This window comes from Mastigoproctus giganteus, chromosome 4, assembly GCF_048544385.1.
Source record: "Mastigoproctus giganteus isolate SK-2022 chromosome 4, ASM4854438v1, whole genome shotgun sequence".
NCBI classification, from domain to species: Eukaryota; Metazoa; Arthropoda; class Arachnida; order Uropygi; family Thelyphonidae; genus Mastigoproctus; species Mastigoproctus giganteus.
Genome location: NC_143578.1, coordinates 236,939,242 through 236,966,621, shown reverse-complemented (window position 1 = coordinate 236,966,621; position 27,380 = coordinate 236,939,242). Strand labels below are relative to the sequence as shown.

Genomic DNA, 27,380 nt, shown 5'->3' with positions numbered 1-27,380 from the left:
TTATTCAAGGGTCCAAGACAGGTCATCTGTTGAAGGAGGTAGGATTGTTAGCAGTATGTGAACAAGCATGGAGTAGGATTATTGTATATTCTGGTAAAGCATACAGATACCTTGAAGTGAATGTACCAGTTTATTATGCACAAGTATGTGAAGTATGCGGTCCTTACCTTCGGTTATTCTGGGAGAAGTTGTTTTTATTGTGTGTATATTTGTGGGACAGTACACACGGTTTCAGGTCTTGGTTTTGTGTAAAAGTACCTCCATTGCTCCAGTGGGTGCGTATAAAGTCATTTTATTTTGTATATAAATTCACCTAAATAATAATTTAAAATACTATAATGTTAAATGCTTAACTTGTTGTGTTGGTCATGAAATCTATAACAGATATTGCCTACTTTTAGCATGTTATTCCATTCAGTAGTCTTCTTGAATTTTTAACAGAGAAAACTATGGTAAAATCCTGGGGAGATTACCGAGATTTATTCCAAAGTAAACAGAATGGCGTTTTGAGTGAAACTCAGAATGAAATAGCAGAAAATAGAGCCAGCATTTAGTTAGTCTAGTAACAACTAAGTTTCCTTGTTTAAAAATTGAATTTAGCAGTTTATATCACTAAAGGTATTTTTCAGTTTAGCAAAAAGGCCTTATGCATTGGGTATAAGCATATTAAGAATAAATATTGCCACAACCAGCAAAATGGTGAAATAAAACTATTAAAATATATGGAAACCTATTAAAATACTATATACAGGTAAAGCAAAAAGTAAAAGATAAGAACAAATATAGAGACTAAAAGTGATAAAAACACAAATATTTAAAAGGTAGCTTTCAAGACATTGTGCCTCTTTATCATCCTAGATGATAGGTTGATAAAGAGATCGAGCCGATGTGTTTCGGCTCGAAACCTACCTTTGTGAATATTTGTGTTTTTATTGCTTTTAGTCTGTGTTTATTTTTTTGCTTTACCTACATATAATATTTTAATAGGTTTCTGTATATTTTCTTTTATGTATATTTTAATAAAGTTTTATTTCACAATTTTATCAGTCATGACAGTATTTATTTTTAATATTTTTAATTTTACTGTACAGGGGAGAGGGGCAGTATTGTCTTGCTCATGACCGTATGTCATATTGGTATGGTATGTGATCACGAACACGATGATACATCTCTGACTATTGTTACACTTGGGAGGTATATATTCACTTTCATTATTACATAAGTTTTATGCTTAATAGTTTAAAGAAACATCAGGAAGCACACTGATTTCTTACTTTTCTTTTAGTTAGAAGGTTGTTGTTTGGAAGGCTGCTGTAGCTAAAGGATCAAACACAAGGGTACAGTAGTATATGAATTTAAGTTGACTGGTTCTAGCCCATGTAACTGCTAAATAATATGCTGTTCTTGTATTCTGACTCTCTGTCCCAGAGTATAAACAGAAAATTTACTTATTTAAAATTCAGAAGTAGCTGATATTCAGGTCTCATTTGCAAGTGCAGATGAAACCGTCAGTGAAATCCAGTCACTCACTGATAGTCAATTTTTCTGCTCAGAACTGTTAGTGGCTTCAGATGCATCTGAAGAAATTCTTAAAGCAATAAGAGACTGGCAGTGAATTTGATAGATTCAAATTAATTAGACTTCAGATCCAGCAAGTGTTGATGAGATCTCTCATATATGTCATCCACCTGTTATTTTAATTATTAGTAAATATGAAATTAATTTCTAGTGATTTTTTTTTTCCCAAAAAATTTTCACTTTATATATAAAACTTGTGGGGTTTCCCCTTGAAAATATCATACATGCCCATAACATGTGGACAATACTGTAGTAGTAGTAGTAGTAGTAGTGGCATATGATGCAAGAAAGCAAATGTATGAGCTTATGCAGCATCAGCCAAAAAAAAAAAAAAAAAAATCACACCATTCCCTCCAAATGCCTGTCCAGTTCCTCCTTAAATTTATTCAACCTATCAACTTCCACAACGACAGATGGAAGTTTGTTCCAGCAATTAACCACCCGCTGGCTAAAGGCAAATTTCCGCACATCTATTCTACATCTGTCTTTTCTTAATTTGAATTTATGCCCCCTTAGGTTCGTAATCTGAACAAGTGGAAGGATCCCATCAGAATTCAGCGTGCTCAACCCATTCAAGGCCTTATATACCTCAGTCAGATCACCGCGCAGGTGCTAGTTTCCAGCCACTGCAATTTGCAGAACTTAAGCCTCTCTTGGTAAGAGGATCCCTTCATTCCCCTCACCAATCTTGTTGCCCTTCTCTGTACACGCTCAAGTAAATCTACATCCTTCCTAAAATGAGGCCTCCAGACCTGTACGCAGTACTCAAGCCATGGCCTGACCATTGCCTTATACAGAGGGATAATCACCTCCTTTTTTTCCCTGCTAGTAAAATTCCTATATATCATTGACAAAACCCCATGACCTGCCGTGGCAGCCTGTTTGCATTGCTCAGAAAACTTCATATCTGCCTGCACAATTACTCCCAGGTCTTTTTCATTTTCTACCACCTTAAGTGTAGTATCACACAGTTCGTACGTTTCTCTGGGGTTACTTCTACCCATATGTAGTACTTTGCATTTGTCAAGGATAAACTTCAGTTGCCACTTCTTAGCCCAAATGCCCAAATTATCTAGATCCTGTTGCAGTAGCACACTGCCATTACTGTCATTAACAACCCTGCCAACCTTTGTATCATCTGCAAACTTCGACATTAAGCCTGATATACCTTCATCAATATCATTGATAAATATACAAAACAACAGTGGACCTAACACCGAACCCTGTGGGACTCCACTAATAACATTAGTCCAAGAAGAGCAGCACCCATTGATTACCACCCTCTGTCTTCTAGCACTTAACCATCCTTTTATCCATTGTAGCCACTTACCCTTAATACCATTCTGCTCCAATTTGTACAATAGTCTTCCATGCGCAACAGTGTCAAAAGCTTTCCTGAAATCCAAATATATGATATCAAAATTATTTTTCGCATCCAGTTCCTTTGTAACCACATCATAATATCCTATCAAATTTGTCAGACAAGACTTTCCCTTAACAAACCCATGCTGTGTCTGAATTATTGCTGCAGTCTTGTCTAGATGATCCTGCAATGCATCTTTAACCAGTGACTCCATTATTTTACCCGGAACAGAAGTTAAACTAACTGGATGTTAGTTCTGTTCTTCTGAATTACTACCTATAATCCTATGTTCTTATTCTGAAATAGTCTGAACATATGCAACAGCTAATCAGATTCCATTTGTGACTCACCAAACTGACTCTAAATTTTTTTCATTTGTGCACTCTGCTTCTGCTCTGTATTTTTTGAAAGGTGCATACCTAGGTATGTACTTTTGAAAAGTATATAGCTCCTTAACTTTGGACTATCTTTTATCAAATCCAAAGTAAAGTAGCTTTGGATGACTTCTAAAAACAGTGTTTCTCTTTAGTTTATATAGGAACATTTAAAAAAAAAATAAAATAAATAAAAAAATAATTCAAAACTAAAATTTGTTCAAATTTTGTGTTGTGTGGCACTTAAAATCAGGTGTGGATGTCATATACTTAATTACTAAAATACTAAGCCAGGGGTCAGCAACCTTTTTTGAGTGAAGAGCCATTTTTGATCTAATTAAATAAAAAAAAAAAAAAAAAAAAAGGAGAATCCAAAAGAGCCGCATCTCAGCTCAGATGGGGGAGGAGTTTTTAAGAAATAGAATAGAGTGGGAAGGTATTTTATTAAAAAAACATTTTTTGAAATATTTATTAATACTGAAAAAAAAACTTCTTAACAAACATCCAATTAGGTATGAATTAATGTGACTTGAATTGCTGCTGAACTCCTTGAGCGAGTCTCAATATCAGGCGAATATGCCGTAATTTTCATCTTTAAACATGCTGAGAGACTCCCATTGTTCAGACGGTTTCCTGATTTATTTTTAATATAGTTCAGGCCGAAAATATTTGCCCGCAGAAATATGTCGAACCAAACACTGAGCGAAGTCCAAATGCAAATATTTTCAAATTTATATACTTGTCTGTTAAGCCGCTCCACGCATCGAACACAATTTGGTTTGTTTTTTTTCAACTCATCTATCGCTGTCCATTTGCGTAGAATTGCCAGAGCAGCAGCCTTTTGCCTCTCCAAATCCTCAATTTCAGTTTTAAGGCATTGTAGTCTTGCACTCCACATGTCCCTGATTTTTTAAGTCCTCTAACTCCATTTCAAATTGTGCTTCGTGTGGGCTAAAAGTTAGAGCCACAGTTACATGTTCAAAGAGCTGCATGTGGCTGCGACCCTTTTAAGATCATACCAGGATGAGGGATGCAAATACACATCTGTCTGTAGTTATATACTTTTCAGAAAATAGAGAGCAGAAACAGTGAATAAATAAAGAAGAAAAATTAATTTGGTGAGTCAGAAATGGAAACTGGCTAGTAATGGGTTCACGCTGTTTTGGAATGAAAACATTAGATTACACATTGAAATTCAGAGCAGTAACCACAGAAATAAGAGTTGTAACTACAAGTTACAAGAATGTACCATACTTTCTGGAGGTGGGGAGCTCCACAGATTATATCCTCTGATAATATTGTAAAATTAATTTTATCATGCATTAATTTTCAAAGTAAATTTTCAGTAAAATGATAATTATATGCAGTATGTTTTAATAGGTAAATGACAACTTTCCTCAGTACATAGAGAAGGTAGCATTTTCTATAGTTGACATGTGCAGGATTTTACAGAAATACTCTATCTGGTTATGGAGTTATGTTGCATACTACCTTGGAATAATTGGAATGTGGCTTCAAGAGAATATTTTTACGTAAGTTTTTAAAATTTTTTTTTTTTCCCTGTATACTTATTTTTTTTTAAAACAAATATTAAATTTTAGGCTTGTAGTTAAAAGGGATACTCTCTGCTTAAATGATTTAATTTGCAATTAAATGATTTGATTTTTAAATAGGAGGAATTTTATATGTGAACCTTTTCAATGAACTCTGGACTTCGCAACTCTGCAAGACTTTCAGGGGAAAAGGTTTACCAGTGTGGCCTGCCTTAGTTTGCAGAAAGAATTTCTTTTGCAATGATGGCATATGTTTGAACAGAAGAGGTGCGAAGGTCTTTGCAAACAATCATTTATGGAGCTTTAAGGGTTCATGGAAACTGCTAGTGAGAAGAAATGATAGAGGCAGATGTGCATTTAGTGGGATAGGTAAATTTTGGAAACAGGTTGACTTTTTTTCTGTATTCATATGATAATAAATACCACTCTGGTTGTATTTTTCTGTTAGGGGAACTCTTGTTCTTCCTGTTGACAGCAACTGGCTCACATAGAATTGACTTCTTTGTCCACATGTCAACTTAAAATTACTAATGATATTTTTCATTTGATTAACACCACCAAAGAAGCAAATTCGTTATTCGGTCATGAACTGAAATGCTGTCATTACAACCAGTTTCAAGATATACTGGTCTCTTTCTCTTTCTGGAAATTTTTTTTCTCTCTTTCTTTCCCCCATGTGAATAGAAAAAAAAAGGTTGGTTTCATCTTGTAAATTCTAATAGACAAAAATTTTGTGAAGATCATCACTTATTTAACAAATTAAAAAACATGAAGAGAGATTTTTTAATTATTATTATTAGAATTGAGAAACTTTTAATTATAGTTTAAAGAAGCTTGAACATCAATTAATAAAACACATAAGTGCTGTTGGAGGAAAAACTTGCTTACTCTGAGATAATAAATTGAATACCATTAAAAATTATTTTTGCCAACATTTTTGTAGAACAGTATTCCTATTTTTGTGTTTGTGACTTTTCCCATATTGCACATCTTATGGAAATCTTAGAAATTAGTCAGCAAGTCTTCAATTATTAGAACACATTGCCTCTAGTCAGTTGAGGCAGACAGTTTGAAGAAATTCAAAGGTCACCTTCGTGAGGAGGGAAGCGTTTTTTTTTTTTTTTTTTCTTTTTGCTGGTGCATCAAAAGTCTATGGCTTCTTTGTACTATTTGGCTAATACTAAAGCATCAATATCCATGTTTAAAAATTAACAAATGACCCTGACAACCAGTAAGCTTAAACTGAAAAATCATTCTAGCAGGCAGTTAGGATAAAAACATTTAATGCTAACAAGTTCTGATATGTTCCAGTAGGTCTCATATGTAGTAGTAGTGTAGTAGTGGCATGTGATGCAAGTGCATGAGCTTATTCAGCATCAGCCAAAAAAAAAAAAAAAAAAATTACAAAACAAATCCCTCTAAATGTTTGTCCAGTTCCTCCTTAAATTTTTAACCTATCAACTTCCACAATGCCAGATGAAAGTTTGTTCCAGCAGTTAACCACCCGCTGGCTAAAGGCAAATTTCCGCACATCTATTCTACATCTGTCTTTTCTCAATTTGAATTTATGCCCTCTTAGGTTCATAATCTGAACAAGTGTAAGAGTGGAAGAATCCCATCAGAATTCAGCGTGCTCAACCCATTCAAGGCCTTATACACCTCAGTCAGATCACCTCGCAGGTGCCTAGTCTCCAGCCTCTGCAATTTGTAGAACTTAAGCCTTTCTTTATAAGACAACCCTTTTGTTCCCCTCACCAATCTTGTTGCCCTTCTCTGTACGTGCTCAAGCAAATCTACATCCTTCCTAAAATGAGGCCTCCAGACTTGTATGCAGTACTCAAGGCATGGCCTGACCATTGCCTTATACAGAGGGACAATCACCTCCTTTTGCCTGCTAGCAAAATTCCTATATATCAACCCCTCGACGTGGGCACCTGTACGCGGTGAGGGGACCTCCCAGTGACGCTGCTGGACTTCCAGACTAGCATCACTGGGATCCAACGCCCACAGCCCAGGTTCCAGGCTTACATCAATGGAATCCGGCGTGTTTGCCGTGCGCTGCGACCCGTGGAAATTCGGAAAGGGGGATCCTGGTGGTTGAGGGGCCCAGCTTCAATACACCACTTTGGCCCCTGCTTCGACAAGATGGGTGGTCTTGGAAGGCCCGGCTAGGATGAATCGGCTAGTAGGCTCGCCTGCAAGGGTCAACCGTGACAATGCCACGCCCCTACCCTCATGGTCCGAGGGACAGGATTCAGGCTGGCGGCGGTGCAGGTATAGTGTCTGGGTAGCCCTGGCGTCCCACTCCCGAGCGCATTTATTGCATGCCGGGTAGTGGGCGTCCCTTTGGGCTCCGTGGTGGTGGGGAGCCCTGGCACTGAACAATATAAAAACCTCAATGAATCCTGATAAACTTATTTCTTCAGGGGTCCAACCCGGTCCCTATCTGAAAGCATAGAGAAAGATCCAGATAGCATTATTGCTAAAAAGAGGCAGCGAACGGAAGTACCATCTGGGCCTGTTCCAAGGTTCCTAATAATACACTCCACCGGTGAAAAACTGATTGGTAAAATGTCGCCCTTTTTTTTATTCAAAAAGGGTTAGACGGGTTAGCAGGTTCGCCCAAATCAGTTAAGAGGCTTCGTTCTTGGGATCTCTTGATTGAATCAAAAAATGACAGGCAATCAGAACATCTCCTCCGAGTAACATCAATCGGAGGAATACCTATAACAGTGACACCACACAGAACACTCAATTCATCGAGAGGTGTCATTTCGGAGTGGGACCTTCTCGATGTAACCGAGGAGGAAATCTGCTCCGAATTAAAACCCCAAGGAGTAATTGCCGTCAAGAGAATTACTGCGCGAAGGGATGGAAAAATTGTTAAAACCAGGAGCGTTATCCTGACTTTTAACTCTCCTAAACCTCCTGACGAGATTAAAGCTGGATGCATCAATTGTTCAGTGCGTCCATACATTCCGAACCCTTTACCGTGTTTTAAATGCCAGAAGTATGGACATTCTCAAATGGCCTGCCGTGGAGTCCTTGCATGTGCTCGATGCGGTGCAAAGGACCACGAAACAACAGCATGTTCAGCCGCAAAACCCACCTGTATTAACTGTGAAGGCGAACACCCAGCCTACTCACGAGCATGCCACAGGTGGAAAGAAGAAAAAGAAATTCAACGGCTGAAGGCAGAGCTAAACATATCATACCAGGAGGCAAGGAAATCGGTCAAACCCCTGTATATCAACAGACCTACCTACGCCCAGAAGGTAGCAGGGAGATGTTCCGTCGGAACTCAGACGGACATGACCATTCCTCCAAAGGAGTCTTTCACTCCCATTGCGCGTTATCTCTTAAGTTCTCAAAAACCTGCACAGAAGGACCAATCAGCTGCCACTCCTATATCGGTACCTCCTAATGCTCCACAAATAACAAAGGTAATTATGAAAGAAAAGAATAAGAAAGGGGAAGTCTCCCCAAGTAAACATGGATGTCGAGCAGAAGGAGGTACTCGAAGATTCAGTCTTGGAACTCTTTGCGGAGGAGGAAATGGACACGGGACAGCGTCCATTCTTCCCCAAAAAAGATAAACCCAAGACTGATAAAAGTAAGCCCTCGGCACCTCGGAAGCCGCCTGATGGACCCACCAAGCCAAAATAATGGCTAAATTCCTACAGTGGAATTGTGGATTCCGGCAAAATACTGACGACATCAAGGCCCTCCTGCAAAAGCACGAGCCAGTTTGCTTTTGCTTGCAGGAGACTTACCTAAAGGCAAATGATGATCCCACAATGCATAACACCACAATATTTCGTAAGGATAGAATTGCGGATGGTCCTGCTCATGGAGGAGTGGCTATCCTTGTGGGAAACCAGACCCCAGTGCAGCCCTTGCTAATTAGAACTAGCATAGAAGCTGTTGCAATTCGCCTTACAGTGGGACTTTTATTAACCGTCTGCTCTGTCTATTTGCCACCTGGGACTGACATCTCCCAGGAAGACCTTGATGATCTAACGCAGTTGCCTCCCCCTTTCTTACTTCTCGGGGATTTTAATGGACATAACACCCTGTGGGGTAGTGCTAACATCAACGGAAGGGGACGAGTCATAGAGCGTATGCTCAATGACAATGACCTTTCCCTTCTAAATACTGGAACAAACACCTTCTTCCACATGCCTACCCGTATACTTTTTCTGCCATTGATCTCTCTATCTGCTCCCCTTCTCTGCTCCCTTCACTCACTTGGGAAGTGGAGGAGAATCCATACGGAAGTGATCACTTCCCTGTGATAACCTTGTTACACAGTGGGAGACCATGTCTTCCCTTCAGGTTACCACGGTGGAAGTTTGATCAGGCTGACTGGACTGCCTTCCAACATCAGGCAAATTTTGATCTTAGCACAGTCAGTCAAGAGCCTATTAATGATGCAGTTAAGTACATCACAGAAAATATTGTCCAAGCAGCTGCGAATACAGTTCCAAAAACATCTGCCCGGTTTCCACCATTTCCCAAACCTTGGTGGAATTCACAATGCACAGCAGCAAAAAAGGCTCAAAACAAAGCGTGGGGGATATTCCGCCGATATCCTACCATGACCAACCTTATAGCCTTTAAACGTGCACGAGCCAAAGCACGATATATCCGTCGTCAGAGTCAAAAGGAATCGTGGATCCATTTTACATCATCTATTAACCAGTCTACCAACTCTAAGGTAGTCTGGGATAAAATCCGGAAAATGAAGGGAAAATATACATCCCACCCTTCTTCAATCCTAGATTATAATGGATGCGCTATTGCAGATCCAACTGCAATAGCCAATGCTCTTGGGGAAACATTCTCTGACATCTCCGCAACATCCTCGTACTCCCCAGAGTTCCTGGTCCTGAAACATAAACTGGAGAGAGAAGCACTTAATTTTAAGTCCAAGGGCCTCTATCCCTACAATGGGGATTTTACTATTCAGGAACTGAAAAAAGCCCTCGCTCTTTCCAAAGCAAGTGCTGTTGGACCAGATGGCATCCATAATGACATGATTAAACATCTTTCACCAAAATCTATGGATTGTCTGCTCCTTCTGTATAACAGAATCTTTATTGAAGGGCAGTTTCCGGACTCCTGGCGAAAGGCAATCGTTCTTGCCTTTCCTAAGCCAGGAAAGGATCCAAAAGTCACCACCAATTATCGTCCTATTGCTCTGACCAGCTGTCTGTGCAAAATCCTGGAGAGAATGGTTAATTCTCGTTTAATATGGTATCTCGAATCAAATGACCTCTCCAACATCCAGTGCGGCTTCCGAAGGAACCGGTCCACTTTGGACCATCTTATCAGATTGGAAGCATCCATCCGGGATGCTTTCCTAAAACGCGAACACTTGGTGTCGGTGTTCTTTGACATGGAGAAAGCGTATAACACAACTTGGAGATTTGGCATCTTAAAAGATCTGCATAGCCTTGGCCTTAGGCGGCATCTCCCCTTTTTTATTCAAAACTTTTTAGCCAATCGATCTTCCCAAGTTCGTGTGGGATCCTCACTCTCTCGTCCCTTCAGCCAAGAGGAGGGAGTACCACAAGGATCAGTATTAAGTGTCACGCTTTTTGCCATCAAAGTCAATTCCATCACAGAACAACTTCCTCCAACTGTAAACTGTGCCCTCTATGTTGATGACTTTAGCATATTTTGTCAGTCATGCAACATGAGGGTTATTGAAAGACAACTGCAGAAAGCCATTGATCGCCTTAATTCCTGGGCACTTGCTAATGGCTTCAGGTTCTTGCCGGAGAAGACCGTTTGCGTACACTTTTGTCGCAAGCGTAATCTTCATCCTGAACCTGAATTAAGGCTCGGACAAAATATTATTCCAGTAGTGTCAGACACAAAATTCTTGGGACTTGTGTTTGACAAAAAGTTGTCCTTTCTAGAACACATTCGTCAACTTCGTACAAAATGCACGAGGGGACTCAATATTCTCCGCTCTCTCTCCTCAACTCGTTGGGGAGCAGATCGATGCACCCTACTCCGGCTTTACCGTGCACTTGTACGACCCAAATTAGACTATGGGGCCCAGGTATACTCCTCAGCCAGAGACAGTGCCCTTCGATGGCTTGACCCTGTCCATCATCAGGCCATCCGTATTGCTACTGGAGCATATCGCACATCTCCTGTCCAGAGCTTATACGTCGAAGCAAACGAACCATCATTATCCCTTCGACGTAAGCAGTTATCTTTAAACTATGCTTTAAAGTTGAAATCCCTGCCAGCCATCCTACGTGGACATCCGTTTTTGAGCCACGTTGGGAAAATTTGTACAATACCCGTAAGACTACCAGCCGACCTTTTGGCATTCGTATCCAAGAGCTACTCAGAGAGTTTAACATCATGGTAGACAAGGTTGCACAAACAGGAAAAGAAATTCCTCCACCCTGGCATGCTCATCCCCCACCGTGCGACTTTTCCCTTAAGAAATGGGTAAAGTCCGAGACCTCATCATCTGTCTACCAGCAGCTCTACTCTGCACACCAAGCTGAGCACTCAGACTTCCTGTCCGTTTACACAGACGGCTCGAAGACTGAATCTTGCGTAGGATCTGCTGCTGTCTTTCCGGACACTATAATATCTCAGCAGATTCCTCCCGAATCCAGCATATACACTGCAGAGCTGTATGCTAATAGAGCAAGCCTTGGATCACATTTGAACTTGTCAATTCCAAAGGTCAATAATATATTCCGACTCTTTGAGTGTATTACAGGCTTTATTATCTCTGAGACACAATTCTCATCCAGTTCTTTGTCGGATTCAGCAGAAGAGACATTCTCTTCATAAATGCAAGTTTGATATCCGCTTCTGCTGGATTCCTAGCCACATTGGGATAAAAGGAAATGATTTGGCTGACGCTGCAGCCAAATCAGCAACACCCACTTATAATCGTTGCCTGTTAGTCCCCATACAGACTACAGGCAAATAATACGCAACAAGATATATTCCCAATGGCAAGAACTATGGCACAGACAGAGAACAAATAAATTATACCAAATAAAGCCTGAAATAGAAACATGGCAGTCTAGTCTGCGCAGGAATCGGAGCGAGGAAGTTGTTCTTGCCCGACTCCGCATAGGACACAGTCATTTGACACATTCTTTTCTGCTGAGGGCGGATGACCCTCCTATGTGCGAGTCTTGCGACACCGTTTTAACTTTAAAGCATATTTTAATAGATTGTGTTAATTTTACCCATGTTCGCAATATATATTTTACCGCTTTTACTCATCCGACTGAGCCTTATACACTCAGTCAGATTTTATCAGACAACGACCACATGTCGGCAGTTTTTAAGTTTTTACAAGCTATCAATATATACACACATATATAAATAACAATTTGACGAGGTAACGTTTTTAAAGGTTACCAGAATTTCTTTGTTGATATTTCAATCGTTTCCTGGCGCAATATAACCGTAGTTGTTTTTGCGCCATTAAAACCAAAATCAAATCAAATCAAATCAAACCTATATATCATTGAAAAACCCTATGACCTGCTCTGGCAGCCAGTCTGCATTGCTCAGAAAACTTTATATCTGACTGCACAATTACTCCCGGGTCTTTTTCATTTTCTACCACCTTAAGTGTAGTACGACACAGTTGGTACATTTTTCTGGGGTTACTTCTACCCATATGCGGTACTTTGCATTTGTCATGGTTAAACTTCAGTTGCCATTTCTCAGTCCATCTTCCCAAATTTTCTAGATCCTGTTGCAGTAGCACACTGCCGTTACTGTCATTAACAACCCTGCCAACCTTTGTATCATATGCAAACTTTGACAGTAAGTCTGTGATATACCTTCATCAATATCATCGATAAATATACAAAACAACAGTGGACCCAACACCGAACCCTGTGGGACTCCACCAATAACATTAGTCCACGAAGAGCAGCAACCATTGATTTGTCTTCTCCCACTCAACCATCCTTTTATCCATTGTAGCAACTTACCCTTAATACCATTCTGCTTCAATTTGTACAGTAGTCTTCCCTGTGCAACAGTCACCCAAACCAAACCAAACCCTGTGCAACAGTCAAAAGTTTCATGAAAAGTTCAACAGCATTTTTCATGAAGTAATTTCTAACCTTTTTCTTGCTTACAGATGAGGTCTCTTCGTTCTGATTGCATCTCTCAAGCACTTATTTTTTCTAAGTACATAGTATGACCTCCTGTTATAAATTCATAATGATTTATATCTTTATAGTCAAAAAATAATTCCAACCTTTAGATCTATATACAGGCACTCCACGGCTTAAATAATACTCTACTTAACGAAAATTTGACTTTACATAAGTTTTTGCTGGCCAGTGCACACTTAAAACAAATTGTGGAAATGTATTTTGCATCCCGTAGGAATTAATGGAGGTATCATGAAAATATCGTAATGTGAACCCAATAACACATTGTTTTTTGATAATTCATTCCAAGACCTCCGAAGTTGAAATTTTTGCTATATAACTAAGCTATTTATCTCTCTAAAAGGTCATTTTTACACTGGAAATTGCACTACATTTATTGTTATCATATGTTCCATTATAAGAATCAATTTTGAATCCCTTTGTGATATTTTTCAAAAACACATTTCTGGATATCACTACCATAAAACAAAAACCACTTGCACTTTTCTGTTTATTGGGCCTTTCTGTTAGCACAATCTATTATAAACTGGTAGTAAATTCGATCGTATTGCATTTGCGATAATACAGTTAACTGGGTGGGTGTGTGTGTGTGTTTTTACATTACAGTATTATGATGAAATGAGTTCCCCTTCACTGAAATCTTCAAACATATAAAAAACATAAATAAATTTTCAGAATCTTCTCTTCATTCCTATACACTTATTACAATGGCGAAGGGAAAGGGACCAACAGAAAGTGCAAGTGCTGGCAGTGCTAGAAAACAAAACAAAATTGATTTAGAAATGAAGATGATTAAGAAGTTTTTAAGAAATTATTGCATAGAATTAGGTCTAGCTGCTTCAACAGTGAATACTATTTTAAGGAACAGTGCACGTATAAAAAGAACATGTTAAAGGATCAACGCATTGAAGATCAACAGTGATCACAAAACAGCATTCAGGTGCTATATCAAAGATGGAAAAGCAATTAATATGGATGGAAAATCAGATTCAGAAGCAAGTGCCCGAGTCCAATGGCCATTCAAGCAAAAGCAAGAAGTTTTATGAAGATATTAAGGATAAGTACGGCAAATCCCAAGCCAAATTTGTGGTAAGCAATGGGTGGTTTAATAGGTTCAAGCATTACGCTGGTTTCCAAAACATTAAAGCATGCGGTGAAGTTGCCAGTGCCGATTCTGCAGCTGCAGAGAAATTTTGATGTGTTGGAAAAATCCTCTTCTAAATCTCCACAGCCCTCAACTTCTGCAGCAGCATGCTTATCAGCTGAAGAGTTAATTCTGGCAACGATGCCTGTAAGGTAAAACTTGCTGACGTTATGCCCGTCTCCTCTCTCTCTTTTTGTAATTTTATAATTTTGTAATTTTGTACACTTATAATTTTTCCTGCACATGAGATAAAAAAATTGAATAAATAATTCTATTTACATGTTTAAAATAATTCAACTTGAGAGTTTATTTTCAATTTTTATTTTAAGATTGACCTAGATAATACTTGTAATGTGGTAGATGGGTTCGTTATTTATTGATGTCTAAGCTCTTCTCCACCTTGCACATATTTTGCAAGTTTAATTTGAATGCTTATGTCTATCCCTCAGATTCTTCATTAATTTATTCTATGATTTGGTTTATATTTGTAAATAGCAATTTAATTTTGATTGTCTCATCTTTTTTGTGCTTGTTATCCATCCAGAAATAAATTATGCACACACTTTGTACGTCACAATAAATAATTTTAATAAACAATTATTACGTAACAGAATCCTTCACGAGGTTCTCGTTCACGTGCATAATGAGTCAGAACAAAGAACCCGGTAAAGGGTGTGTAATTTTGCATTTGGAGCTAGTTATAAATATTGACAACATATATATTTGAGGAATGCAGCGAGAAGAAATTGTACTTAAAATAATAAAAACTTTATTTTTTTTCCCTCTCTAGGGGATCACTGTCTCCAGAGAATTTGCAGAGGTATGTTAGTCATGCAGTTGAAGTGTTACAGAAGTATACAGTACTGGCATATCACTGGATTGCCCAGCAGATTTCCACAATTGTTTCATCAAGCAAATGAAATGCAGTAATACTATTTTAACAGTCACTTGCTTAACAAACTTTAATTTTTATCTTCTGTTCGATGGTATTGATGGGATTTGGATGGTGTGGATGTATATATTGTTAAAACAACTGTTCATCCATAGGTTCTTATACCAGAAAGTCTTCATTTGCCAGTAACAGTTTAATGTTCTCTTGCTGTAAGATATTCTGTATAAATGATTGAACTTTTTGTTGTGTAAAATGGCAGTGCCAGGTTTTACAATTCCTGATGCATGTTGAAATTGTTACCTTGTGTTCATTTTACTACAATGTGTACATGAAATTATTTTGGGAAAAAAAGTAGAAAATTAATATGACCATAGTATGTTTGGCTTACATTTTTATACATCCAATTATGGTCATAGGAAAAAAATTTCAGATGAACATTTTCATGTAAATTGCTGTTTTCGGAAAAAAGTTTTTGATAACAAAGCACTTTTCAGCTTATATTGTATGTTGCACAGCAACATGAAATTGTCATGGCTCTGTGTTTTGTGAATGGGACAATTTAGTTTTCCTTCACAAATAAAGCTTTTATTTTGGAAAACATCAATAAGATTTGTTTCCCCAGTTGAGTGAAATACTATAAAATAGTCATTATAATAGTATTCTATGTAAATAATGAATTTCATTTCGCTCTGAGAGGAATGAAAGGAAATAGAAGACATATTTTGAAGTTTGTAGTGAATGTTTCAACTAAAATTATCTGAATTTTTTTTATAATAAAATCTTTAAAAAGAATCTCAATATCATATTTGAAGATTGTGTTTCTAAAACTGGTTATTTGTGTCATTCTTAACATGAGGAGTAAATTGATCTTGTGAGAATGAGAACAGTGTAGATATTCACTCTGCACAATGATGCAAATTTTTCTTAATATTTCTCCAATCCTGATAAATACGTTTTCCTTCTTTATCTTTCCTTCTCTCAAATATTTCAGACAAGTTTTAATATTAATTTTAAACCTTTCAGAATTGGATTTGATAAATGCAGTAATTATTAAATTTTAGGCTAACTGGGAAAGGAAAATAAGTGTTTCAAAAATTAAAAATCATTTACTGAACTGTTGGCTACGGGGAATGTGGTTTAATACAAAGAGAAGCTGATATATTCTCAGGCCCATCCAGTCTCCTTTTTTTTTTTTTTTTTTTGACAAATGGGTGTCAAATTATGAAAGAGAATACCTTTTTATTTTAAAATAGCCTATTTGCCTCAAGAAACCCTATTATCCATTTTAATTTTTTACAGGTTGAAGAAAAGTTGTCAGCAAAACATCACTCTCAGCAAAACTGCAGGGTAGCATGGTTATGAAATACCAGTTTCATAACTGCTAAATTCATGATATGTTGGTAATGTTAGGAGAACAGTATTCGTGCTATTCAACCATCAAAAGCATTGCAAAATTTAAAATGGGTTTTTGACAACTGATTTTTCTGCTAAATGGATAGCTAAGACTCTAGGCATGTGTTGGATTTGTTATAGGAACTCACATCTGGTGAGTATGGGCTTGGCACACCCAGGGTCCTGAGCTGGATATCATCATTCTTCTCTCTCTCAAGTTTCCTTGCACTATATGGCTAATAATAATAATAAAAATGACATCTTGGATATGCAGAAGCTTTCTGCCCAGTGGAACCCCCAAATGTGTGAATGCTGATCAAAAGTGACAGTGTATCCTGTCTTCAACTGCCATTCTTCACCATTTTGAGCAAGGTACCAATGATTTTCTGGTGTGAATTGACCATGGATGAAACGTTGATTCATTATGATCAAGAAGCCAAAGAACAGTTAGAGGTGTGGGGGCCGTAGTGGCTCCCGATCCAAAGAAGTTCTGTGCCCAGTCTGCTGGAAGTTCATGCCCTTTATTTTGGGACAAGACTGAGATTTCATTGATTATCTGGAAAAGGATAAAATAACTGCTGAGTATTTTGACATTTTTGAACAAACTGAAGGAGAAAATGAAGGCTAAATGCTGGGGAAATTCACCTGAGGAGTATTGTTTTTGTCATTCCAGCACGTACAGCACAAACACATGCCAAATTGGCTGAACTAGCCTTCCAGCTTTTTCATCTCCCCCCCCCCATATTTACCAAGTCTTGCACCCTTGGACTACTACTTCTTCCCAAATATCAAACATTTAAAGGGTATCAAATCTGCATGAAATGATGACATCTTATGGGTAACAAAAGCTTGGTTTGAGAAGCAGTCTTTTAATTTCAATTTTAGTGTTTTAAAACTGTTGGAACATGGAGTTGTAAGTTTATTATCTTGTTTTTTTTATTATAGGTTGAGAACTTATGGCACCCACTTGTACTCTAAAAATTAAGGTATTTTTTATGGAATCAAAACTATTTAGTTTCAGTTTTTATCACCAGATGAGAATGCTTATGCACATGATGCGATTTCATTCGAATATGTGGTTAATAAAAAATTTACAGCAGCAACTACTCAATGTGTCCACCACAAGAATGAACATAGGTGTAGTATTAACCTGCCCATAGTGTAAAATGATATCTGTTGGAATTGATGTAACTGGTGGTAATTTGAACTAAACCCAAACTATACCATGTTCAGAAAGACATATTGGAAGTATACTGAATAGAAAGCACCAGATGTCTATGGGGGGGGGGGAAAGAGTTGTCTCCTTCGGTGTATATGACCAAAAGCCACTTTTAACCTGTACGAAAGCCTCAACCACTCCCCTGGGCATAATTTCTGCCAACATCTGATAGGTGTTGGCTGGGCTAAAGCCTCTATACTTGTGCAAAGTAGCTCAAAGAGACTTTTTTTTTGGTGCCTAATCTGGTATTCCATTTTATGCTTAAGGTCCAGGCTCTGACCATTTGAAATCTTTGCTGTCATTATCCCACAGACCTGTTTCTTGTATTTTCATGGAGTGTTGTGCTGATACAAAGGACCCATTTCTATATTTTACCATGGCATGGGTAGCATATAGCTGTCCAAATAGATTATGGGCTTCTTAGCTTTAGGCACTAACAATGGAGTTGCCAAGAGTACAGCATGAGAAATTTGGTTATAAAGGTCAAAATTAAAGTTCTGGTTTAATGTTCAGTAGTTGTTTTTAATCAGCAAAAATTTCCTTCCCCAGTGACATCCTTTTATTTCACTTTTTTCAATTTTTATGTCAAGGGAGAGTATTTCTCCTCGAAATACTCTCCCTTGAGCTTTACACTTTCGCCACTGTCGTACCCACGCATTAAATGATTATTGCGAGACATTTTTTGAAAGACTGAAGTGCTTCCATTGTGGATCTGTGAGCGTCGTTGTGTTGGATGCAAAACGATTTGCCTTTCATAGCTTTCTTGAGATGTGGAAACAGGAAGAAATCACACGGGGCTTAAGTTCAGTGAATAAGGGGGATGTGACAGAACTATGGCAGTGATCATTGGCTGCACAGTATTAGCCATTTGGGCCTGGTATTGTCTTGATGGAGAGACTACTTTACACCGGAATATGGCTGTCCTATCAAGACATTCATTACCATATGCTTCATTCATCTCTTTAACTGTTTCTGATGCATTTAAGCCCTGTCTGACACAATAACAAATCCCATATCACTGTTCAATCTGTATTTCCAACACGATACTTGCTTCAGAACTATTGTTAGTGACACACTGCTAAAAAAAAAAACTTCATGCAACACTAGCTCGACAAGTACTGGGCTTGCTAATGAGCAATCAGGGAGAGCACCTCTAGCAGCAGTTATGGAAAGTTTGCACGGTGAACATAATCTTGCACCAGTCTGCGAATTAAATGATCACCCCTTGTATATGAAAAATGGTCTGTGGGTAGGAGGGACTGGAGTGCTTAGAGCAGAGGTTGCCAAAGTTTTTTTTTTTTTTTTTTTCAGATGTGGGGGTTTGGCAGGGAAATTGAAGTAGTTTTGGCAATTCTAATCACTAAGAAGTATTTTGGGGAAGTGCACTGAAGGAATTATTATACTGATTTAGACTGAGTGGGGGACAGTGGAAATCAACTGTAATGGGGGAAACAGTACAAGCAGATTTATTTAAGTATCAATGACAGAGGAAGGCAAACCACAAAAGAGCATGTGCCAAGGATAATGCAGTGTAAAGGAATAATGGGGGGACTCTAACATGGTTTGGGGGATGAGAATGAAACATATTAGTATGGAGTAATTTGGATAGGTAACAGGTTATGTAAAGAAGAAAGCATGAGTGTTTACAATTAGGTTCCAGAAGTATGATCAAGCTGGGATAAGAGATGAGACAGCAGCAAATCCCTTGGCTAAAGCAGAATGTGAATATTGTAGCCCAAATAGGGGAGGAGGCAGTGTTTGGACAGTGGGAAGGAAGGAAGGAAGGTAGAAAAACACCCAAGGTCAGTCTTTCTACTTCCATATTTGCATTAAACCAAACCATATTAAATAAAATTCCTACCTTACTGCATTGATTTTTCAATCTTGGGCATCATTTTTTACTTGTCTCTCAAATGAAGACAGGCTTTTGGCCTTGGCATGTAAGGCTTGAGCTCATGTTCAGATGTCACATTGAAAAAGCAGTGCCCATGCAAATACCAGCTAATATAATTAATCCAAAAAAAGTTGTCAAAAATATATTTTAAAAATTAACACTGGTAAATCACTTGTAATCAAACTTTGCACTTGAGGCCTGGGTTATGGGCCCTGGATGCCAAGCATTATAGTGATAGAGCTATAATATAGTGATCTGAGCAGTTTATAGAGCACTTTTTCAATGTGACAGTTTCTGTTAAAGTTTTGAAAGTTTTTCTTATGTAATTGTAAACTTATGAATTGTAAGTTTCAGAAAGGAAAACCATCTCTCCTCCCCCCCCTTTAGATCAACACACTAATTCTTATACTGCTTGGTCACTTGAGCGGCATTGCTTCTGTCTCCCCCGTGGCAAGGTTGGTAACCTGGGGAAAAAATATCCGCTCTCCCGAGACTTGAAAGGAGCAAAGATGGATAACAATATGTTTCCACCTTGAGAGCCATTGAGCTCAAGACCTAAGACAAGTGACACTGGGAATAACTTTTTTCAACCCAAGAGGTTAAAAACAACCCCTCAAGAGGAGATACCATCATTCCTCATTTTACACTGTCTAGAAAACCAGCCTCCCTTCCTTGTGCAGAAATGCTTTGAGTTTGCGGCAGGTCAGCTGAAATCAGTAAGGTGACACCTGTCTGACAATCTGGTAGGAATTATCTAGTCCACCTTCCCCCCCCTGGATGTCCACCAAAGGACGTACAATAAAAGTTACTCCCCATACTACCCTGAACTGCTCAGGGGAAGTAATAACAGAATAGGACTTATTAACTGTATCAGAGGATGAAATTGTCCAAGAACTACGTGAACAAAAAGCCATCTCAGCAAGGAGAATCGTGACTTGAAAATACGGTAGTCTTGTTCCAACAAGGAGCATAATTATTACTTTTAGCTCTTCTAACTCACCAACATTTGTCAAAGCAGGTTATCTCCACTGCCACATCCAACCTTACATCCCTAACCCCATCAGGTTCTAAATGCCAAAAAATAGGGGCATTCCAAAACTGCATGTTGTGGTGAGGCAATATGTCCTATGTGGATCAAAGGAGCACAGCCAATCTGACTGCATCATTATCACTCCTCATTCCCCAAACTGTAAGGAAAACCACCCTGTGCTTTCCAAAACATGAGCTATGGAAGCAAGGAAAAAAAAAAGAAAAATCCAGAAATAAAAGTGGAGAATGAAGTTACATACTCAGAGACACAAAGACAATCAAAATAGTCAAAGTGGATGTGTGCCATAGTTGATCAACATTTTGAATCAGCAGGTACTCAGATGTATCAGTTCCCCCCAAATATCTGTGTTGTTAATTGGGCACATTCTTTGCTCTCTACTCCAAACAATGTCTTTTGCAACAAATAACTGAACAAGCCAGTAATACCCCAATTAACATTCCAGCTGATGTTTCTCCAACAAAACCAAAAGTGACAGGAAACTAAACTGCAGCCATTAGGTCTCCCCCAAAATGGATATTAATAACACAATCCAGACAGTTGAATTTTAGAACTCCATGCAACCAGTGATATGGACCTAGCATACCAGTTTTCTGTAAAAAGACCAAACCAAAATAGATTGATACAAGCAACCTATAATAAAATGCAATCAGAATCAAAAACAATCCATAAAACCATATAATGGAAAGAATCCTTCAATGGAATTGTAGAGGCTTGCAGAACAAGGAACAATTTAAGTGATCCTATCAATCCATATTCTTACAAGAAACTTATTTAAATCCACATTTGGATGGCATATTAAAAATTATGTCATGCCAGCCCAAGCAGAGTTTGAAGAGAAACATGTTTGGATTGTATGTTGTTTCTAACAAGAAACTACATAGTAATAATGGCATGTGATGCAAGAAAGTATACGCTTGCTTTCTTGCATCATATGCCACTATTACTATGTTTCTCTTCAAACTCTTTTAGAAGTGGCAGTATGCATTGAAATTTGTATTACTCTTACAATAACTTCTATATATTTTCCTCCTAATTTCTCATTAGATAACCTAGAAAATCTAACAGATTGGCTGTCATATCCATTTTGCTTACTTGGAGATTTCAATGCTCATCATCCACTGTGGGGATCTCCAACAATTAACAGGAGAGGTAAACAAACAGAATCCCTGCTTGATGCTTATCAACTTACCCTGTTGAACATGAGTAAGCCTATGTATATCTATCTTCAGGATCCATGACTGCAATAATAGATCTTTCAATCTGTTTTACCATATACAGGGTGTCTCAAAAATACACGGTATGTGAGTTCCTCATATGTAGACAATAAAAATATTTTATATCAACATAGTTCCGGAAATGCTTGGTTCCCGAGTTATTAACCGAAATGTCTTATCTCCCGCAGGTGATTTCCTTCATCACAAGCTACTGACAGAATTTGGTGGTTTTCCATTCCGACCATGTACTCAAATCAGGAGGAAGCAGGTATGCACTTTATGTATGGTTTGGCGGACGGCAATGCTCTGGAGGCTCGTTGTTTTTACCACGAAAGGTTCCCAGAACGAAGATGTCCAGACAGAAAAACGTTTGAAGGTATCCATCACTGCCTTTGTGAACCTTTACACCTCGTGCTGCCGACAGAGGACGACCAAGATCTACGACTCCTGAAGTAGAGGAGGAGATCTTGGATGTTGTGCATGCCGCTCCTGGAATCAGCACATGCAGAATAGCAATGCAACTGGCTGTTCAATGTTCGACTATTTGGAGAGTGTTGCGAGAACACCAACTGTAGCTGATGTGGAAACTCTATGCAGTCGAATTGTGGCAGGTTGTGAGACAATACGAAACATGCCAGGAACTTGGCATCGTCTTTGCCAAGTTCCTGGCATGTTCCTGGCAAGTTTTGCGAGTCCATGAGATGTCGATGTGAGGCCTGTATTAGGCAGAAGGTGGACATTTTGAACAATTACTATAAGGTAATGTGAACAGTTAAGTGTCATAGACAGACCTTCAAAACTCGGAAACCAAGCATTTCCAGAACTATGTTGATATAAAATATTTTTATTGTCTGCATACGAGGAACTCATTCCTGAAGTTATGCCATGTATTTTTGAGACACCCTGTATACTATTTCAAAATATAAGAGCTATAAAGTTCTTCCTACTTTTAATAATATTGTTTGAATATAAGATAACTTCTCATGCCTTTTTATAGGAAATTTATTTACCCGACGCTCACATCAAATTTATCAGGTTAATACATAGTATAAAAAATCTAAGTGTATAATGCGATATTATCCATACTAAAAGATAGTAATTTATAAGGGTTTTATAAAACTAATCTTGCATTCAATTCCCAATGTCTACTTGCTGCCATCAAGGAAGAGCAAAGCATAGCTGATGCACATCAAACCACCCAAAACTAAACCCACCAGCAATAACAGACTTTTTATACTATGTATTAAATGGATAAATTTGATGTGAGCGTCGGGTGAAGAAATTTCCTATAAAAAGGTATGAGAAGTTATCTTATATTCAAACCATATATACTAATATGGAGTGGTCAGTTTTGGATAACCCACAAAGAAGTGATCACTTGCCGATTCTTTGCAAGCTCCAAACATGGGTAAACTTGCCTCCTGTACTTTTGTCCCACTTGAAAATTTCATAGGGCATACTGGAATGAATATGCCTGTCACATTGATTGACAATAATATAATTCAAACACAGCCATAAATAATTTTACTGAACATATAAGTAATCAGATTTTACAAGCTGCTAACTCTGTTATACCAGGAAAATGCAAACACAGCAATTGTTTCAGGAATCAGGAATGTATGCTCACTAAACAGGTAAAAAAAAAAAAAAAAAAAAAAAAAAAAATAATAGAACTTGGAATCTATTTCACAAATACCCTACAACTAGTAACCTGATTATCTTCAAAAGACTCAAAGCCAAGTTTCGTCAAATAAGAAAAGCAAAGAAAGATGCCTGGATTAGTTATTCTTCAACTATTAATAAAGACAGTAGCACCTGGTGGAAAATTCAAAACACGCAAATATGTACAGTCCCCAGCCTCAATACTAAACTGGAAAGGGCAGGAACTATCATCACTGGCAGAAATTGCAAATGCCTTCACTGAATTATTTTCTAGTATATTAGCAGTATCCTCTACAACCCAATCTTTCAACAAATAAAGGCATTTGCAGAGCAGCATAAAATAAAACTATACTATATCACACCTGTACAACCAGCCATTTCCAATTTATACAAAACTTCCTGTGGTGCAGAATGATTCAGGTTAGCTATCTAAACAACTTATCCAAATCATATGAACAAGAGGTGTAGTACTGCAGGGTTCAATCCTCAGCACAACTTTATTTTTGATAAGAATTACATACTTGACACAGGACATTCCAAATACAGTTGAATCACACACGTTTGCTGACAACCTCATTTCTTGTCAGTTACAAACTATGAATACCATTGAAAGGAAGCTTTTAACTTTCTATAGCCAAAATAGAATGAGTGCAACAGAATGGTTATTCCCCTAGCAGAAAAGAATTCCACTCCAGTTAATTTTTGTAAAAAACACACTATATCCAGATCCTGAAATACATTGAAAAACAACCTGATTCCTCTCACCAACAACTTGTGTTTATTGGGTTTATATTTAGACACTAAACTAAGTTTTGATACTCATATAGCCTACCTTTGGATGCCCTGCCTGAAAATAAGAGCTATCTCTGCTATGTCCTGGGCTGCTGATAGACATTCTTGCTTGCATCTCTATAGAAACTTAATTCTGTCCCACTTATATTATGGATCACCTGTCTGTGACTCTGCAAGGAACAGTTCTTTATTACATCTGAATACCATCCGGCATAGTACCCTTAGGACAGCTATGGGAGCCTTCAGAACATCTCCGGTCCATACCCTGTATATTGAGACAAATGAACTCCCACTACACCTTAGAAGAAAATCCTTACTGTGTAATTATGCAGCAAAAATTACAAAGTGTTCCATCTCATCCCAGCAGGGAATACCTGTTTCACCCTCAATATGCCATGCAATAAAACTAATGAAAACTGCCCTGCAAACCTTCGATTGCAAGAGCTCACACTCATTTGGGACATTAACTTCCAGCATATCCTAGATGACATTGCTACTCCTGAACTTCCGTAGACTCATTTCTTGCCTCTTTGCAACGATTTCTTTCCGACATGGGGAAAAGCTTTCTGCCAAATAACTTTTAGCAGCTTCATGAAGCACACACTCTACCACATATTTATACTGATAGCTCCAAAACATGAAGCTGTAGGTGCTGAAACAGTTTCTTCCACCTTAGTAGCTACATCACTTCCTACTGAATGCAGTATCTATACTGCAGAATTGTATGCAATAAAACCTTTCAAGGATTCCTTAAGTGCAGTCACTGAATTTTTCTCCCTCTTGCCCTGTTATGGAACAGATCCAACCAGATGGTCACCTGCTGGATCCCTGGTCATGTCGGCATCCCAGGTAATGAATGTGCGGATCGTGCTGCTAAATGTCTGACAGTGGATTGTTCTGTCATCCAAGTGCCCTAGACCAACTACAAATCCATTATTAAAACAGCATGTAAGAAACACTGGTCTCAACTATGCCAAACCTAAATTAATAATAAACTCCTGCAGCAGTGGGTATCTAGTTTCAGTAGAAGCAGGCAAGAAGTGATTCTGGCAAGACCTCACATATGTCATTCTTATTCAACTGATGTGTATTTGCTTATGGGAGAGCCTTTCTGAATGTTCTTTTCTGCTAACAATCAAGCATCTGGAAATCCATATTCAAATCTTTATCCAACTTGCAAGAACCCTTAACTTTGTCACACATTCTTGGCAATAATGCAAATTTTGAAGAACTGTTCAACTACTTGAGATATATACATATATAATAGTCTGTTAATCCTGTAGGAGATTTAATCATAACTAAACCATGAACAGGCACAATATAGTCCAGGAGGCCCTCGTGCCAGAAACCCTCAATTACAACTTGGTCTTATGTTCAGCTAAGAGACAAATATCAAAGGTATTTGTCTCTTTGAAACAGCTGTTCTGGTGCTGTCTTGAATATATAAATGTATGATGGATTCACACAGTTGGGTAATGCTGTTAGTGTGGTTTCAGATGTTGCCCTGGTGCCTCTGTAGCCAGGAGCAGCAGTGCATAGCACACTCTTCTTGATTAGACCGGGGTTCGAGCCCGTGACCACCAAATATGGAGGATGCAGAAAGGTCAGGGAATGACCACCGCATATCCCAGGAGCAATATGGCCTTAGTTGCTAATGCTCCTAAAAACCAAACAACAAACAAACAAGATGTTGCCCTTAATCTACACAGCAACTTTTGTGCTATAAGCTTATTGCTAAGCAGTCGTGCTTAGCATTTGTATCGTGTGTGGTGACATATTATTTTAAGTTGTTGGGTTGCCTTCCAGAAAGAAAGTTTCAATCACTAAGAAGGCTGCTCCTAGCAATGAGAGGGCAAGCCAACATTAATTGGAAAACCAAGGTTTAGATATAGGATGAGATTTTAAAGTTGAGTGTGGAATAAAAGATTCCATCTGTACAAAAATAATTTCTCTGACATGATCTGAACAAAGCTTCTACTTTTCTGACCAATGTAGAAGGCTATCTAGATCACAAAGGAGGGCTGCTTGGCACTGGTCATTTACTACCCCCTCAGTCTTTATATCTGTAAATTTTTCTAATCCCATTTTTAACACTAACTCAATATACCAAGGACTTATCTCCACATGGCATGGTATATGGAGACAAGTGAAATTAATAATATAGTTTATTAAGCTATTCACCTAAACTACTATATGTTAAGGTGATGTTTCAGGCATCTTACCAATACCCATCATCAGACCATGCTGCTGACAAACACTTCTTGCTGCTGCTCCCAGAAACCTGATGTGCACACCCTTGATTTCTGGGAGCAGCAGCAAGAGAAGTCTGTCTAAAACTATTTAAGAGTTGATTCAGCACACCTGTTCTGGCAGTTACACTTTGCTTTCCAAATGATCTGAAAATGGAAGTGTCTTGGGCATTTACATTTCACTTAAGTAATTACTCTTGCAACAATTATATGACCAATATACCTGTTGGATGTAATCAAGTAATTTTCAACAGATCTCTGCATGTGATACATTTGGTTCTCCATACATAAACACATCAAGGAAATTTTGTTTCTGAAATTCATATTTCAGAATCCCTCTAAAACAAATATCTTCTTCTTCCAAGAGAAATGTATGATTACCATGGTCTCATTTGTTCAACTCTTAGAAATAAACCATAATTTACATGTATTATTTTCAGTTGTCTTATAATAATACTCAACACAGAATTCCATGAAGTCACAAATATTTATCTAATTTTATGGTTATAACTTGAACTCCAGCACGTTTTTTGTTTTATGGAATTCTCCAACTAAGGGAGAGAATATTTGGTTATAAAAGAGCATATCTGATTATAAGAAGATCATGTATGATTCCTCCCCTTCCCTTTTTTTTGCTGAAAACATTTGCATAGAATATGGTTCCAGCTAGGCCATTGTTGGCGATGAATCAATTCATTTGCTTGGCAAATGAATGGATTAGATCTTGCATTGAAGAGAATCCTGTAATCATTTCAATTTCCAAATAACAAGTTTGCTTAACTGTTAGCCTATCAGGAATGAATCCTTAATAAACAATTTGTTT

At 38.1% G+C, this 27,380-nt stretch overlaps 1 protein-coding gene across 1 annotated transcript in view; it reads left to right on the top strand.

Annotated features, from left to right (window-relative positions):
- The window catches only part of Tmem214 (Transmembrane protein 214), a 145,577-nt gene extending 129,891 nt beyond the window's left edge, over positions 1-15,686 (top strand). Inside the window, exons 13-15 of the mRNA XM_090371232.1 lie at positions 10-275; positions 4,696-4,847; positions 14,983-15,686. Coding sequence (XP_090227358.1) covers positions 10-275; positions 4,696-4,847; positions 14,983-15,112 — 548 coding nt within the window. The 3' untranslated portion in view covers positions 15,113-15,686. The remainder of the gene's footprint in view (positions 1-9; positions 276-4,695; positions 4,848-14,982) is intronic.
- The last annotated feature ends 11,694 nt before the right edge of the window (positions 15,687-27,380 follow it).